Raw genomic sequence first — 17,604 nt, 5'->3', positions numbered from 1 at the left:
CAACAGCAGGAATTACAGAGAGGAAAAGTCTTTTATTCATTCATTCACTTACTCTATTTCCTTTCTACATTGATGCATTCCTTACTTCATCCATCAATCCATAAATCATCCCTTCCTCCATTCAATCCCGTCTCCTTCCTTCATGCTGAGTTTAGTTCCTAAGAAGCCCCCGAGAAGTTCCTAAGACCCGGACCCTAAGACCCGGTGGAGCAATGCTGTAGACAACACTAAAACCCACCCCCGGTGGAGCCTTAGATACCCCACCCCCCCCAATGGCTAAGATGTAGACAACACCAACACCCACCTTGGTGGAGCCGGATGACAGCGAGGCCGCCGTGCTCTGTGGGGACACCTGTGCCGTTGCCATGGTGATGACAGGCGGCTGCGTCCTTGGCTGGGTCACCTGCTGTGAGGCTGGGGTGATACAAAGGTCAGAGTTCAACTTGGCAATTCTACTCCAAACTGACACAACCACTAAAATTTCACGTATGTACTGAGGCTGACCTATGCCCCACGATTGATCTATGCACTGAGGCTGATTTATGAACCATGACCTACTTCTGTACTGAGGCTGACTTTTGACCTACCCATGTACAGTGATTGACCAATGACCTATGAGTAATCCATGTACTGTGGCTGACATAAGTCCTGCCTATGTACTATGCCTGACAAATCACCTATGACCTACCAATGTACTGTGGATGACCTACGACTTACCTATGTACTGTGGCTGACCTACGACCTACCTGTGTACTGTGGCTGACCTATTGCCAATGACCTAGCTTTATACTGTGGCTGACCTATGACCTACTTCTGCACTGTGGCTGACCTATGACCTACCTATGTGTGGCAGCTGACCTATGACCAACTTATGTACTGTGGATGACCTATGACCTACCTATGTACTGTGGATGACCTATGGCCCACCTATGTACTGTGGATGACCTATGACCCACCTATGTCCTGAGGCTGACCTATCACCCGACTACGTGTGGCGGCTGACCTATGACCTATGACCCACCTATGTACTGTGGCTGGCCGTTGATGATGCGGACGTGATGAGTCATGACTGCAGGGGCTGCGGAGATTCCTGCAGCTTTCCTGATGAGGGTGGGGGACGCCTGCTGCGGGGCGGGCGGCTTCGGCCTCAACTGAACAAACAAACAAACAAACAAACAAGAAACAATCATCCTCATGCCCAACAGCCTTTCTTCCCTGGCATTCAAGTCAGTTTAGACTTGAATGCCCAAGTGGTCAAAGGGGCCACTTTTCAAAGAGGTGGTGTTAGAGTTGTGGCTACTTTATGTTATAAATTGAAAAATAAGTTACAAATTATCAGATGCAGTAGAGCAGGCTGACTACTGCCTGTTCTGCCCTATCCTCTGTGCTTACAGGCTGCAGTAGGACAGGCTGCCTGTTCTGTCCTATCCTCTGTACTTACAGGCAGCCGCTTCTGTCCTATCCTCTGTACTTACAGGCTGCCTGTTCTGTCCTATCCTCTGTACTTACAGGCTGCCTGTTCTGCCCTGCCCTCTGTACTTACAGGCTGCCTGTTCTGCCCTGCCCTCTGTACTTACAGGCTGCCTGTTCTGCCCTGCCCTCTGTACTTACAGGCAGCCGCTTCTGCCCTATCCTCTGTGCTTAGCGGTTGCAGTAGGACAGGTTGCCTGTTCTGCCCTACCCTCTGTGCTTACAGGCTGCCTGTTCTGTCCTGTAGTCTGTACTTACAGGCTGCCTGTTCTGTCCTGTAGTCTGTACTTACAGGCTGCCTGTTCTGTCCTGTAGTCTGTACTTACAGGCTGCCTGTTCTGACCTATCCTCTGTACTTACAGGCTGCCTGTTCTGTCCTATCCTCTGTACTTACAGGCTGCCTGTTCTGTCCTGTAGTCTGTACTTACAGGCTGCCTGTTCTGTCCGGTAGTCTGTACTTACAGGCTGCCTATTCTGTCCTATCCTCTGTACTTACAGGCTGCCTGTTCTGTCCTATCCTCTGTACTTACAGGCTGCCTGTTCTGACCTACCCTCTGTACTTACAGGCTGCCTGTTCTGCCCTATCCTGTACTTAAAGGCTGCCTGTTCTGCCCTATCCTGTACTTAAAGGCTGCCTGTTCTGCCCTATCCTGTACTTAAAGGCTGCCTGTTCTGCCCTATCCTGTACTTAAAGGCTGCCTGTTCTGTCCTATCCTGTACTTAAAGGCTGCCTGTTCTGCCCTATCCTGTACTTACCGGCTGCAGTAGTACAGGCTGCCTGTTCTGTCCTATCCTGTACTTAAAGGCTGCCTGTTCTGTCCTATCCTCTGTACTTACCGGCTGCAGTAGGACAGGCTGCCTGTTCTGCCCTATCCTCTGTACTTAAAGGTTGCCTGTTCTGCCCTATCCTCTGTACTTACCGGTTGCAGTAGGACAGGCTGCCTGTTCTGCCCTATCCTCTGTACTTACAGGCTGCCTGTTCTGTCCTATCCTCTGTACTTACCGGTTGCAGTAGGACAGGCTGCCTGTTCTGCCCTATCCTCTGTACAGAGCTGAATTGTGGCACGCGGATTGTCGCTATCCCCGGACTCCCCAGCGGGGCGGGCGGCCTGGTTACCGCGGGAACGGTCGCCGTAATGGTCACAGCATGGCCTGTGGTGGGGATGATCCGTATGATCTGGTGGGGAGGGTCCTTTGGACTGGGGGTCGTCCGCACCTGCTTCAGGTCAATGGGGTGGGCCTGGACCGAGGTGGGCACCATCCTGGGACATAAGTAGGACACAAACAGGACGTTAGCGATATCTGTGGAGCAACGGGACACAAACAGGACACAAACAGGACGTTAGTGATATCTGTGCACCGTCCTGGGGACACAAACAGGACAAAAACAGGACATGTTGTCTGGGCCTGAACTGAGGTGGGCACCATCCTGGGACACAAACAGGACATCAGCAATATCTGTGCACCATCCTAGGACGCAAACAGGACACAAACAAGATGTTAGCATAATCTGCTGACCGACGGGACACAGATCAGTTTTATCTGTGTCCCGTCAAAGAATCTTTCTGAAAAAAATTTAATGTAACATTCTGTTGAAATGTGGCAGTTAGATTTAAACAGCTCTTCTCTGGCTCTTTCCAGGATGCACATTTTTCAGAAGGATGCGACGGTTCTCAAGTTGTGCTGCACTCCTGACTTTACAATTACATGTACCTTTATTGGGGTTTCTGCGAACCTGAATGGCAACATACAAAACTACCTCCACCAACAAACCAACCCGGCAGCACACCGCTGCAGATGTTGTGGTCAACACTTCATTTTGTCTCCACCGTGAAATCAAATTCCCACAAACATTTCCCTCTTCACAGTAAATCCTGCCGTTAGTGTTTGTTCCCGTAACCATGGTTACCATACCTCTGCAGCTCGTGGCCGACGGCCGGCGCCACGTCTCCGTTAGCCTTGGACGTTGCCGTGGCGACTTTGCTGTTGGGTTGGATGACGGACACGGTGACGGACCCTGTTACCATATTAGGAGCCGTGCCGGGTTCCTGCTTCATCACCAGGGTTTTGGGCGTCGCCGTGGGTGTAGGGGACGTGGGGCTGGGTTTCTGCAGTAAACACATGGGGAAATACATGGTCATCATGGGTTAGTTAGACCTGGGGCTGGGTTTCTGCAGTAAACACATGGGGAAATACATGGTCATCATGGGTTAGTTAGACCTGGGGCTGGGTTTCTGCAGTTAACACATGGGGAAATACATGGTCATCATGGGTTAGTTAGACCTGGGGCTGGGTTTCTGCAGTTAACACATGGGGAAATACATGGTCATCATGGGTTAGTTAGACCTGGGGCTGGGTTTCTGCAGTTAACACATGGGGAAATACATGGTCATCATGGGTTAGTTAGACCTGGGGCTGGGTTTCTGCAGTAAACACATGGGGAAATACATGGTCATCCTGGGTTAGCCAGACCTAGGCCTGGGTTTCTACAGTAAACACATGGGGACATATGGTCATCGTGGGTTAGCCAGACCTGGGCCTGGGTTTCTACAAGGACAAGGGGAAGAGCACACCGGGACATATCTACTCTTCTGGATAAGTGTTAGCATCTTCCACAAGCAGAGGTCTGACGCCTGAGGCTAACGCCCTCATACACAGGTCTGAGCTGGGGCTGACCCTCGGATCAAACTCTGGCCCACGGATCTACGCCAGAATTTGAAATTTTGATCCAGATGGTACTACTGTACAAAACCATCTCACCTGCACTTCTGCCGATGGCTCCTGTTTGACCAGCTCCTTCCTGAGTTGCTGAACAACTTTTTTCTGCAGAACAAAATAAATCATCAGTGATTCAGGCTGTTTGTTTGTTTGTTTAATGTTGATGTAGGCTGTTGATGGAAGCTGCCTCAGCAGCTAGAGGTCATCATCAGCACAAATTCCCCTCATTTTAACTTCTCGGGGAATTCAGGTCAAACCATGAATAATCAAGTTCCCCAACAAATCAGCAAAATTAGTTCATTCATTCATTCATTCTATTTATTCAGCCAGGTATACATAATACACTCTCAGGACAAAAGTTATTAATGATGAGTTCTGTCCTCAGGTTAGATTCATAATAATTAATATACGTATCATGAAAATTAATATAGTATTGATTGAATTTACAAATTCATGAATGTCCATTATTCATTTGAACATGTATTCATGAGTCGACTAAGCTTGGGTAACTGCCATCTTGTGGAACTTATTACCAGGATGTAGGTCATTGATGTACCTGCCGTATAAATGTCATAGTTTTCATTGATGTCACCAGATTATCCATGTCAATATAAGTAAAACTAACTTTTTATAGTAAAATCATAAAATCAATCCGTAGTAAAATCAACTTCCTACAGAGTGAATACCTTCATGTCCTGTAATTTTAGATCTGTTTATATAACATTGAGAAATAAACAAAATTATTGAGACACGACCTCAAACTCCTTAGCTACGTTTCTCATAAGTCATTGCCTAGCAAATTCTATGCTGTCCCCAGGACCCATCCTTCCCTGGCAAATTCTACGCTGTCCCCAGGACCCATCCTTCCCTGGGAAATTCCACACTGTCCCCAGGACCCATCCTTCCCTGGGAAATTCTACACTGTCCCCAGGACCCATCCTTCCCTGGGAAATTCTACACTGTCCCCAGGACCCATCCTTCCCTGGGAAATTCTACGCTGTCCCCAGGACCCATCCTTCCCTGGGAAATTCCACACTGTCCCCAGGACCCATCCTTCACTGGGAAATTCTACGCTGTCCCAGGACCCATCCTTCCCTGGGAAATTCCATGCTGTCCCCAGGACCCATCCTTCCCTGGGAAATTCTATGCTGTCCCCAGGACCCATCCTTCCCTGGGAAATTCCACACTGTCCCCAGGACCCATCCTTCCCTGGGAAATTCTATGCTGTCCCCAGGACCCATCCTTCCCTGGGAAATTCCACACTGTCCCCAGGACCCATCCTTCCCTGGGAAATTCCACACTGTCCCAGGACCCATCCTTCCCTGGGAAATTCCACACTGTCCCCAGGACCCATCCTTCCCTGGGAAATTCTATGCTGTCCCCAGGACCCATCCTTCCCTGGGAAATTTTACACTGTCCCAGGACCCATCCTTCCCTGGGAAATTCCACACTGTCCCCAGGACCCATCCTTCCCTGGGAAATTCTACGCTGTCCCCAGGACCCATCCTTCCGTCTCGGGAGGGAACTTTGCTTACTGGGATGAACTCAAGTTCCCCCGTCCAGTGTTGTTTTATGAAATATTGTGATGATAAAGTTTCTGAAAATGTCTTTTCATAAGCTTCAAATTAACAATGAAAATGAAAAACATTTTATAGGCTCCCAAACGATAAGTGGGACAGAAACATGTAAAGCTCAGCGGGCCCTGCATTCTCAACTAGCAAGTGGCATTTCCCCTGTACTGCTGTAGGCTGTCATGTGCATAAGGTCTCATTGATGTATTACTCCGCGAGTGGGTACCCTAAAAGAGATCCGAGCCAAAAATGAACGGCTGCACTGACGCATGTTTTGAGCGGTGAAAAATTCCCTTTCAGCCAGCGGAACTGATCTCAAAAGTTAGATTGGTGAAAGCTTATTTGTAACTGAAGAAGTTAGCAGGTAAAGTTTTGCAGCCGCGCGCTAGGTCGGAGGTACACAGTCGTGGGTTCTGAGTGGTGCGGTTGTACAATAGCAGCGAAAAAGTGCCTTTTGTGGGGATTGACTAATCGTAGTTTGTAATTGCTATAAAAAAAGTTCCTACGTATAGTTTACATTGGCAATTTTTTCCCAAGATATAGGGTAAATGTGCTCGACATAGAATGAAAAATCTGCTGAAATTTCACATAGCTTCATTATGAACGCGCCCATTTAAACCACGAATTATAACATAGAAGTCTATGGGAAGAAGAAACTCATCAATGAGATCATAAACATTACCTACCACCCCCACCCCCCTGCACTGCATGGCTCAAATGGTGCCTTCCTCTATTTACATTTCTGAGTTACAAGCAGTTTCAAGGAGCACTTTTCCCATTCAATTATGCTAATTTGCATCAGCCACTGTTCAAAAGCTGATTTCCATACCATCATTAATTACAGAGGCACCCGTGGTTTAGGCTTTGTGTCAAGTTGACTAGATCTGTAAAAATCACTTTGTTTGTGTCATTCTCACAGTCTCACTAGCTCTGTACAAATCACTTTGTGTCATTCTGACTAGCTCTGTACAAATCACTGTGTCTTTGCTCTCCGGATCGGTAAAAATTGCTCATGAAATAACCATTTAACTGATGTCTTATTGTCTTCTAGTAGTCAAGTAAATCCCAGATTTATCCACCAACATTTTTTAGTCATGTTTATATCTATTCTGAATCCCTGCAAACACCAAATGCACACGGAATTCAGGCAGGAATTTTCTATCAGTGTTCAAAAGGATTTCCACCTACAAGTACAAACCTAACCCTGGGTTTGTTTAGCTTGTCAAATGTGACCTTGGAAATATTTCTCAAGGTTACATCTCTGATAGCTGTCTCCAGGACCCGTCCCTCCGTCCCAGAACAGTTTGCTTGTTGAGATGGACAAAAATTCACCGCGTCCGTCAATCTCGACTAAAATTGACAGATTTAAAATAAACAACATGTGCTCCCAAACAATATGAGGAACGGATAAATCTCAAGCTTGCACCAGTAGAAACGCAAGTTGGTAGTGCCTCAGTAGTCCAGATGACCGGTAGTGTACATTACTACATGTAAACGCAAAGCTAAGACTTGGTAAGAGCAGTTGAAGAGAAGAGCAGAGAGAACAGCACAAGTAAGGAGGTTAGAAAAGGTATTTTTTTAACCTCCTTGGCACATGGGAACATCCCATCGTCCCCGGGGAACATCCCATCGTCCCCAGAGACCCTGATTGATAACTGCACAGCTGCCCCTCAAGCCTGCCCAGGACTGAATAATAAAGGGAAACTTTTCCCTCATGGTTTGGTAAATTTATTTATTTGTTCTACGCCTTTTTTTGGCATATCGTATTACCTGGACATGTAACCTTCATTGATGATGATTTGGTTTATTTAAACTTCCAAACATAAAAATAGTATCAAGGGACGTAATAGGGTGAATTGCACTGTGGGAATACAATATGATAAACATGGGGACAGTAACATTGGGTGCACCCCTCCACTTCACAATCACAGACTGATGTGATGTGTCCATTTTCATGCACAGGACAACATGATCCAAACCCTGTCTGTACAAACTAGTGCTGCAGCAACAGACTACAGAGGTGTGTTTCTGGCAACACTACAGTATGGTGCAATTCTATTGACTGAGTATTGTTCATATAAAACTCAGCATTCTTACTTCATTTTTGTTTTCAAGAAAAAACTTTTTGCTGATGCTCCTCTCGTTTCTAATTTTGTCCTGCTGGACGTGGTTTAAGTTAAGCTGATGTATGGTTTATTATTATTATTGCCATTGACATTAAAAACACTTGCAGCACATTTACAAATGGCTGAATTGTCGTTTTTTCACACTCAGTACTTCAACCTCTAACTCAAGTTAACACTTTTAAAATGATCGAGTCACAACATAACATCTACCGTTTACAATAACTGGTCAGTTACTATACAAAGAAAGATTCGCTAGTATTCACAAATTACCCTTAGTCTTGGTTCAGGAGCTTTACACAGTACGGTAATGTGCTATTAGCGAAACGAGCAGTTCTACACCGGAAGTGAGAGAGTTTGTCTTTGTTTCTTAGAGACCTATCATGGGTATCCCCTCGTCTAGATGGAAGCCAATAACTGAATCTTTCAGAGTTGACAAGAGTTCGTGCAAACCTTAGGCATAGATTGTCCCTTCTACAGTCTAGTCGACAAAGACCCGAAGTGTTCAGTGCACTGTCGTAAGTGACGTACTCCCGTCCTAGTATAATTCTCAGAGCCCTCTTCTGCACGCGTTCGACTTTCGATGACAAAACTCTGGTAAGACCGGGGTGCCAGATGACACAGGCGTACTCAAGAAGAGGCCGCACGAAACCGATGTAGACGAGTACAAGGTCACTTATGTCCAGTCCGTGTTTCTTCAGGTTTCTTATCATATAGAGTCTCTTACTCCCTTTGGTGACGATTGAGGTCACATGTTGAGTCCATTTGAGGTTGTTCTGGAGGATAAGTCCCAGGACACGTGCTGCCTGGACAACCTGTAGTTGGGTCGGACCAACAGTGATTGCTGGCGGCGGTGGAGGATTTCTCATGAAGCAAAACACCATCACCATGCACTTAGACGGGTTCAGGGCCATGAAGTTAGTATCAGTCCAACGTGTCAGGCCATTGATGTCGTCCTGAATCCTTGGTGCCGCAGACACATGTCGTGATTCGGAGACAGACATGTCATCGACATACTTAAACCCATCTGAAGACGTTTCGTGACTTGGGAGGGCGTCATTAACCAGGGCTAGAAAAACTAGTGGTCCTAACTTCGTTCCCTGAGGCACACCACACGTCAGAGTTTGCCAGTATCACAACGATAATGTCAGAGATCTTAATAATCACAACAAGAACACAAACATGGCCCAAACCATCAAAAGTCTTTCGGTCCACACAAATATGGAAGCACTGTCAATTCTACCTCACACAAGTGAAACAACTTTATACAGATTCAGCATTCTTCATTTTCTACTGTTTTATTGAATACAACTAAAAACAACAAAACAATCAAATAGGGACGATCTGAACCAAACCAAGGGTAAAGCACGCACTTGTTTGAAGTACCGTAAAAATTTCTTGGTGTTAGTAACTGTTAATATCTCAGTACAATCCTGTATTCACTCTTCTCTATAGTTGTAGGGTAGAACTCCATGCACTTGTACATGTATGTGTAAGCTAGTGGTGTGTTATGAAGGGCGGTTATACCGGCTATATAGATAACGATACAGATGCTATTCACTCTATTCCATAGTCTATTATCAATAGTTTCAGGGTGGAACTCCATGTGCATGTACTCTACAGTTGCAGCCTGCATGGTACATGTACATGTATGTACTATTCACTCAACTCTATAGCTGCAGGGTAGATCTCCACGTACATGTATGTACTATTTAAGATTAACACCTGCCTGAGTCTGTACACCACATCACACCTCCTCACAAAGACTCACCACATCAATGAAAAAACCCACTGGGAATTCAGCTCCTCATTATTTCAACCCTGACTGGTCCCAACAAAAGGCTGCTATTTTCTCACAGAGATCTTTTTCCACACAGTTACAAAACAGTTTCCACCCAACAGAACAATTCAGTGCCCATAGTAGTATTAGTAGGCATCCTTCCATCTTTGCAGATATCAGTGCCCAACCATAGAACATAAACTGCTGCATAAACGATGCCCTTGTGAATGTGATCCAAACCTAACCTTTCCTCATGACAAGTATCAACAAAAATCACCCACCAAAATCACCTCAATTAACAGATTCCAGTCCAATAAGAAGTTGCTCTCAATCTGAGTCAGTTGAAGCAATAAAACTGCTTCTCGACCCACATTAACTTTTGTTTGTAAATTACAAGTCATGTACCACTGATCCGAAAGTCTCCAGGGGAAACAGTAATATAAAATAACTTGTGAATAAAAAACTGTCTGCAAGTTTCCATGTTATTTTGTACAACATTACTAAATAGCCAGTTAATATGACATATCCTCCACCACGGGGAAAGAGCCATGCTGACATATAAACAGCCAGAGTGCTGCGCTGGTAACCCTTCTCCAGGCTTTCTCAGCAGTGACACAGTCAGTGATGTATCATATATATATATGTGTAGTATAAATCTTGTAATGTCAGGGCTCAAATTAACCACTTGCGCGCCCATGCCGCGCAAGTAGTTTTCTCTGTGCGCAAGTTGTTCAGAAAGTCAGGTTGCACACGGCGCAACTTGATTTTTTGGGTAAACAAAACGATCCTTAAGTTACAGGCACTTTACTTATAAGATATCAGAAAATGTACACCAGTGAGACTTCTCCACACCACTTCGTGACATCACAAATAAGCATTTTGCTGAACGACAGAAATGTTACAGCTGCAACACACAGCAAAAACCTTGTTCACTTTTCCATGAACTTTTAAAAGTCCCCATGAAAACAGTTGACATCACTGCTAGTCAGCCTCGGCAGGTAGGGGTTACCTTGTAGGGTTGTGCAGTCATTATTTAACCTACAGTCATTATATAACCTGTAGTTGAAATAGAAGGTTAAACCCAACATGTTCATCCATTCATACATATTCATCTACTAATTCATTTGGAAATAGTATCCACTTGTCTGCATGTTTTATGTAGGAGACTGCAGAATTTGCTGCACTTAAGTTAACGTTTTGTTGTACCAACATAATTGGCAACAATTCTAACTCTGCACAAGCGGGAAAGCTACAATGTCTTGTATCTAGGCTGCACCTTCTACTGAGTCAGAACTGGTCATGCACAGCTACGCCCATAAAAATAAATAAATAAATAAACAAAAACATCCACCAGAAGGGTCATGGCCACTGTCACACATACAGGTCAGCACAAATGGTGGCAGAGCAGCTCATGCTGATGCTACAGAGGGAACAGGTTTGACAAGTAACAGGATATAACCCCTCATGAGGTGCTGGATGCACAGAGTTTTTACCCAGGTCCCCGGCTGTGCAGAAACAGCTGGAATACTTCTTACAACCTGTCCATCATTGTCATTAACATCACAGTGGTCCCAAGGTCACACTGCCCTCTACATAACCTCTCTAACCTTCAATCAAGGTCAAATATTTCCCAATATATCTACTTCAAGTGAAATATTCTTAATTTAAGAAGTTATTTTGTAGTAGTATCCATTAGTAGTATCCATTATTTGTATGGCATGTATTTCAGTTAGAAAACACCTTCTAATGCTGTCTATATTGATACTGAGCTCTCCCTACACAATTGATTAAATCTGCTGCACTACTGTAAAAATTCTGGTATTTATCAATGTTTGCCTGTTTGGGGCCAACTTTCCCTTCTCCGTGAGTTCTGTCCCCAGACTCAACATTACAGATAAATCTCATCTAGAACAGAGCCATGACTGGGTTGGTGGCTTCCACTGATTCCACCATACTTCCACTATCTGTCCATAGATACTTATCAACTCTTCAAAAGTAAAGCAAGAACAGAGCCGGATAAAACATTTCTATTACAATCAACTATAAATAGTATAATATATCCATATTCATACAACTAGGTAAATCTTAGCTGAAATAACAAGGAAAGGTTACAAAATTCAAATTAATTTTACATACAATACCATCAACCTGTGCACTGCAAAATGCGTGTATCCAAATGTTCACTTTAGAGTTAGGGGAGTGTAAGTATGACACAGGTTCAGCTTTAGTTTAGGGGTGCAGCACCTGTTATAACCTAAACACACACACAGCAGCCTCAGTACCTAACTTCTGTATATGGTCGTCAAAACCAACAAAACGTTTCAATCAAATATTTAGAAAACCAGTGACAGAGGAGAACATTTCAGACTGCATGTGTCGTCCATGCTATTTCCTTGCATCACAAGGAAGGAGTAACACAAAGGATCGCGCAGTACAAAGAAATTTCAGAAATGGCAGGTTTTTTTGTGGCTGTGACATTATCCCTGTTTAATACAACTAATGTTCAAACCCAAAAAGTCTCTTAACATTGATGAAAAGAAAACTGAAGATACGAGGGAAATGAGAGAATTGGCTCATGCTCATGGGGACAGAAGGCTGTCCTAAAATATCACAATAGTGCTGATTCAGGTCAGGTGACCAAAATGGCTGCTTCTGATTGGTCAGGCTCAAGATGACATGTCATCTGATCTAGTCTTAATGATTCTATTTTGCTGCTGCAGGTTGTAGATAAAATAAGACAAAAGAGAAAAGAGTTTTGCTCAACTTCTGAGGGTTTGGGTTATTGAAAGACAGAAAAGGGACGACTGGCGCCTGAAATATTTCACCTGCTACAGAAGAACAGTAGTCTAACTCAGAAAATAAAATATTCCCACATACTTGTTTTTCACTCAATAATGTTATCCTTGCTTGAAGTTCGTGTAGCCTTTTCTGCAACTCTGCATTCTGAGCAGAAAGAGAGAAATAAAAAGGATGTCAACACCGCGCAGAAAGCGAGTGTCGCAGCGGACTGATTGATGCGAACGAATTGAAAGGTCACACAGAACTTTGCCCACATCAGCGCACACACAACCCGCTATCTCCCATCCCTCCGCCTAAATAACCAACAAATCCTCCCCAAACTCGCACGTACCTGTGGATCTTTCTTCATCTGACTCACGAGTACCTACAAATAAATAAACATGGGAAAATTAGACTGCGAACACAAAAGTTGCCAGGCGGGCTGGAATTATGCCCATCGATTGTGGACAACTGGTGCACGGTGCTGCAGTTCTACATAATCAATGAAGGGTAATTTTACATTCAGCACAAATATCTCCTCGCAAACTCGTCCTACAGGACTCCACACGGTCCCAAACTTTCCCCCGGCACACACAGAAATTCTACATCAGCCCACACAACTCACGAACCCCGAAATGGCCGGAAACAGTCCCCATAGAACGGGGAATATTTTTTCGGAATAATGCACTACATTATTATCCGACGGAGGAGATTTGGTAGAGGAACAGGGAGCAACATACTACCTGATGACTTTGGATTTCGACTTTCAGCTGCTCCTGCAGACTGCTCAGGTCCATACCGCCGCTCCCGCCAACTTCTCACAACTTTCTGTCAATTTGGGAAGATTTCTGGATTTCTACAACGCCACAAAAATTGAGGATTCACTCCCCAAATGTTGGAACTGAGGAGTACTTGTTTTGTACTTCTGCACGCACGGACTCATCACACCCTACGCGTTCCCCAAAACTTTGCACCTAATATCCCAATCCTGCACTATTCCCGACCCAGCCCTAATGAGCTGTCGCCTCTAACGTTCGGTCAGAATTTTATACCCACAGGAGAGAAATTCTGGACACCAAAAATGCCGTTTTTCTCCTCTTTTCCGCGGATTATTTCGCATTGATTTTAGCGTATTATTACCAGTTTGCCTAGGGAAAGTGAGTGATCCGGCAGCATTGCCTAGGAAAAGTTCCCGGATGTTGACCCGTTTCTTCCCCAGTCGGCACTACTTTCTTCCGCGCGACCACAGAAAAGTTACGTACAAATCTCTCCCTACACAATGATTCACAATAATAGGCATAACTTTTCCCCCAGAGTTGTGCTGCATGCGGCTGTTGTTATTCTGAGGGGGCTGGTGGGGAGGGGGGTGAGAATAAAAAGTTGTGCCCCGCTCCGCGCAGTTGTGCGGAAGTGCAGCAGGAAAAAGAACGTGATTTTCAAAATGGCGGCGGACAGGTAGGCGGGAAGGCCGTGTCAGACAGTTACATCGCACACACAGCGTTTTCCAGCGGACATTTCTGCACGCCTGTGTTCAGGTGAGTGGAGTGTGCTCCTCTCGGCTCGCCCCGGCCCCATGGCGCCCGTGTGAGGCCGGGGTGGCTCGGGGATGGCGGCGGGACAGGTGGCATGCCGGCCCGCGCACATGCTGCAGGTGCCCCGCAGGTCGGCAGTGTGGCGGAAATCCGGCGTTTCTGTGACTTGTACTCGGTCCCCTTTCACCAGCGTTCAGTCTAAGTTTCCAATCTGTACATCGTCACGAGAAAATGCGCCATACCGGCTATATTTTCATCCTTTGATGTTCAAAATCTTAGTACTTTACCCTGTGCTACAGTCCATCAGTTACACTATAACGGCTATGTATATTTATTTGTTTATTTATTCAACTTCAAAGTATTTCTAAATTATCCACTCAATAATGATAAATTGTTCTCAGTGGCAGATCAACAGATATATAGAAAGAATTGTAAACATGGTCAGTGCACCATGTATTATTGGAGCACGTCTCCTACCCAACCGAAAGTACTCTACTCTACTCTACTCTATTAAAATTTCGATATATCATACAATGGATATAATATTATGATAATATTCTGATATCCCAGTCCTTCCAAACCTATTAAGATATCTTCCCATTTTCATGTCTGCCACTTCTAGCCCCAAGCTGCCTAGGCAGACCTGTGTAATGACTTGTCTCATTGTCAATAAAGTGAAAGTCAAAAAAACAATTAAGGCTAAGAAACAGGTTGCAGGAAAAATGAATTGTCTAATAAACTAAAAGTCAATGGACACAGTAATACTAATAGTACACCAGGGTGTTGGTGGTTCAGAGGCGAGAGACTGAGCGCGCTCTGTCCGGCTCGTGAGACGCTAACCACTGGGCAAACCCACTGAGCAGTCAGGGGTGTACCATATCCAATTACAGACCCGGTTTGGGCCATCCTTTCACCATTATGAGCCCACGTCATGTAGTCACTTAATTAATGTTTACGTCTTTCCCCAGTTGCCCCAAGAAGTCCCCCCTGCTGTTGCCATGGCAGCGAAGCGCACGGCGACCTCGGAACTGACAGACCGCAACTGGGACCAGGAGGAGGAACCAGAGGAGGTCAGGGGTCATCTACTTTTTTGTTACAGCTTAGACCATAGGTCAGGGGTCACCTGCGTTGTATCGTGGTTTAGTTCATAGGTCGGGTCACCTATGTTGTTGGTTTGGTTTAGTCCATAGGTCGGGTCACCTGTGTTGTCGGTATCATGGTTTAGTCTGTAATTCAGGGGTCTCCTGTGTTTTTGTCCTGGTTTAAACCGTGAGAAGTACAAGTTTTGGGTTTGTCCTGGTTGAAACAGTGAGAAGTACAAGTATTGGGTTTTACTTCTATCCGCAGGTGTGCAACAGGTGTAAACATCGCTTCTGTTCAGCAGAACTTCTCCAGTTTTTGTCCAACCATTCATTCATTCATTCATTCATTCATAGGTTCATTCACATAGAAGGCATTGCATGCTGCTGAATATTGATTATTTATGCTGTGAACCGACTGTTGGTTTGTTTCTCTGATCACTGTAATCAACCTGGACCAGCTCAGAGATATGCATGGATACCAGTTCCAAATCCTGCCATGTGTCGTGTGTATGGGTGTGGTGGCTAGCTGTGATGATGAACTGATGCTTGTTAATTAACATTTAAGCATGGCATTTAGTGAACAGAGACAAGGAGGTTAGAAAATGTACATTAGAATTGTAGAATGTGCAGAAATAATTTGTCTGCAAAGATCCTGAAAAACAGTACCTGGTCTGTCCTTACATCCCAACCTGGTGCCTGTTTATATTTATAACGACAGTTTATTTTCTTGCCTCTTCCAGGCAGGCACCTGGAACCCGGCCAGCCGTGAGGAGATGTCTAAGAGAAGGTCAGTCCACCAATCGATTGATCAGTCGGCCAGTCAGTCAGTCAGTCAAGTGATACTTGCTAAATCTGGCTACTCGTGTCACTGAAGTTCTTCTTGGGGAATAGGTGTGCTGGTGCAGCTAACCTAACCCAGGGCTCGAAATACTGGGTGCATGTGCACCCAGGTGCACCCAAAATTGAAACTGTGCACCCAATTTTTTCCAGTGGGTGCACAGGGTGCACCTAAATATTTTCTTAGGCTTATGTATAGAAAGATATCAAGCGTACTAGTATACATCATATTCTTGACATCTAAGTGTTAGAAACATAATAAAAATGTCTGTCATGTTACTTGTTTAAGAATTTGATAGCTTGTAAGTAAGTTTTGTTAGTAGGTTTCTTTTACATCCTACTTAAATTTTTTAAGTGGTGCACCCAAAAATATTTTGGTGCACCCAATTTTTTAAGCTGGGTGCACCAGTGCACCTTATCCCAAAAATGAATTTCAAGCCCTGTAACCTAAACATTGGGAATAGGTGCGCTTATCACCAACCTAGCCTCAACACTAAGCTGCAAGACAAATATAAAGTAGAATGTCAGAAAAACTCAATTGCAAACCTCATTGCTTCTTGAATCTGAACTCAAATTCTTTTGCCAACTTTAAAATTCTAAACATGTATCACAACACAACACATTTTGATGAGAAGTCTGTTAGAAAAAAGATTGAGAAATCTGCCTTTTGTGCAAGTGTTGGGAAATTCATACTTTCACATAGTTTATTACCTCATTAAAACCCCACGTTTTCCTTTGTCTTCTGACTTCCTGGTACTTTTCTTTGTACTTGAAGTTGTAGTACAATTTTTGCCTTGCCCCATGACCAAATCATCTCAGCTTTCACGCTGGTGAAAAGTTTTTGTATGGTCCAATAGCCTGTACTACCCGTGAGCTGAAGATATGCTGTAATTCACTTTGTGTTGACGGTGCTAAACTTTCATGGTCTGAGAAAATTTAACTTGTTCTCAGAACTAAATGTTCACTGTCGCAGCAAGTGCACATAAAAAAGTCTGTGATTTATTTGTTATCAGTAATGATAAGTTCATGTTACAGCAGTCACCGTGAAAACCGTGAACAAAAAACACTACATTGAAAAAATCAGGATACAGTAGTGTGTCTGGTATAAACAGTATAGACTGGATGGTCAATGTTTTTCAAAGCAATTCTGTTTCTCCCCTCAGAGTGAAGAAGGCCATGAGAAGAGGGGCTGCAGGCTCTGAGGTAAGCTGAAATAAACGGTCATGTGGGAAAAACTCTTACTTTTAATCTAGTGTGGCCTTGTTCATTACTGCCCACTGGCCTTGCTTCGTTTTGTTACACATCATATGTAACTTAACTGCTGTCCAGCATGTCCGCTCCCCTGGGAATTATTGTTTGGCCTGTGTGGCTTATTCTGCCCAAGTTGGCTGGGTTTGGTTGACGTGTGGCTGGGTTTGGTTGACGTGTGGCTGGGTTTGGTTGACGTGTGGCTGGGTTTGGTTGATGTGTGGCTGGGTTTGGTTGATGTGTGGCTGGGTTTGGTTGATGTGTGGCTGGGTTCTGTTGACGTGTGGCTGGGTTTTGTTGACATGTGGCTGGGTTTGGTTAATGTTTGGCTGGGTTTTGTTGACGTGTGGCTGGGTTTTGTTGACGTGTGGCTGGGTTTTGTTGACGTGTGGCTGGGTTTGGTTGACGTGTGGCTGGGTTAGGTTTACGTGTGGCTGGGTTTGGTTGACGTGTGGCTGGGTTAGG

At 44.7% G+C, this 17,604-nt stretch overlaps 2 protein-coding genes and 2 long non-coding RNA genes across 4 annotated transcripts in view; 2 read left to right on the top strand and 2 right to left on the bottom strand.

The window, feature by feature from the left end:
• Window positions 1-17,604, bottom strand: part of LOC118413013 — a 711,153-nt gene that overhangs the window by 165,969 nt on the left and 527,580 nt on the right. The gene's annotated exons all lie outside the window — the stretch shown is intronic.
• The window catches only part of LOC118414515, a 660,232-nt gene that overhangs the window by 154,455 nt on the left and 488,173 nt on the right, over window positions 1-17,604 (top strand). The gene's annotated exons all lie outside the window — the stretch shown is intronic.
• LOC118414505 (PHD finger protein 21A-like) lies at window positions 3,853-13,571 on the bottom strand. Its single transcript, XM_035818594.1, has 5 exons — window positions 13,184-13,571; window positions 12,793-12,825; window positions 12,540-12,605; window positions 4,231-4,293; window positions 3,853-3,893 (listed from the first exon to the last, which is right to left on the bottom strand). The coding sequence occupies exons 1-5, from the start codon at window positions 13,235-13,237 to the stop codon at window positions 3,870-3,872; spliced, it is 240 nt and encodes a 79-aa protein (XP_035674487.1). The 5' UTR covers window positions 13,238-13,571; the 3' UTR covers window positions 3,853-3,869.
• LOC118414508 lies at window positions 13,752-17,139 on the top strand. The gene is made up of 4 exons (XR_004830978.1): window positions 13,752-13,975; window positions 14,941-15,042; window positions 15,795-15,841; window positions 17,055-17,139. It is a non-coding gene; the product is annotated as an uncharacterized LOC118414508 (long non-coding RNA).

Source organism: Branchiostoma floridae, chromosome 4 (assembly GCF_000003815.2).
Source record: "Branchiostoma floridae strain S238N-H82 chromosome 4, Bfl_VNyyK, whole genome shotgun sequence".
Classification (NCBI taxonomy): Eukaryota; Metazoa; Chordata; class Leptocardii; order Amphioxiformes; family Branchiostomatidae; genus Branchiostoma; species Branchiostoma floridae.
This window is presented reverse-complemented; position numbering and strand designations above follow the sequence as displayed.

Bases quoted from the DNA above. Each gene is read 5' to 3' on its own strand.
- LOC118414505 (XM_035818594.1), bottom strand. From the start codon at position 13,237: ATGGACCTGAGCAGTCTGCAGGAGCAGCTGAAAGTCGAAATCCAAAGT. The intron at 12,826-13,183 runs GTAGTATGTTGC...ATTTATTTGTAG, and splicing joins TCGAAATCCAAAGTCATCAG to GTACTCGTGAGTCAGATGAA. The intron at 12,606-12,792 runs GTACGTGCGAGT...CTTTCTGCTCAG, and splicing joins AGATGAAGAAAGATCCACAG to AATGCAGAGTTGCAGAAAAG.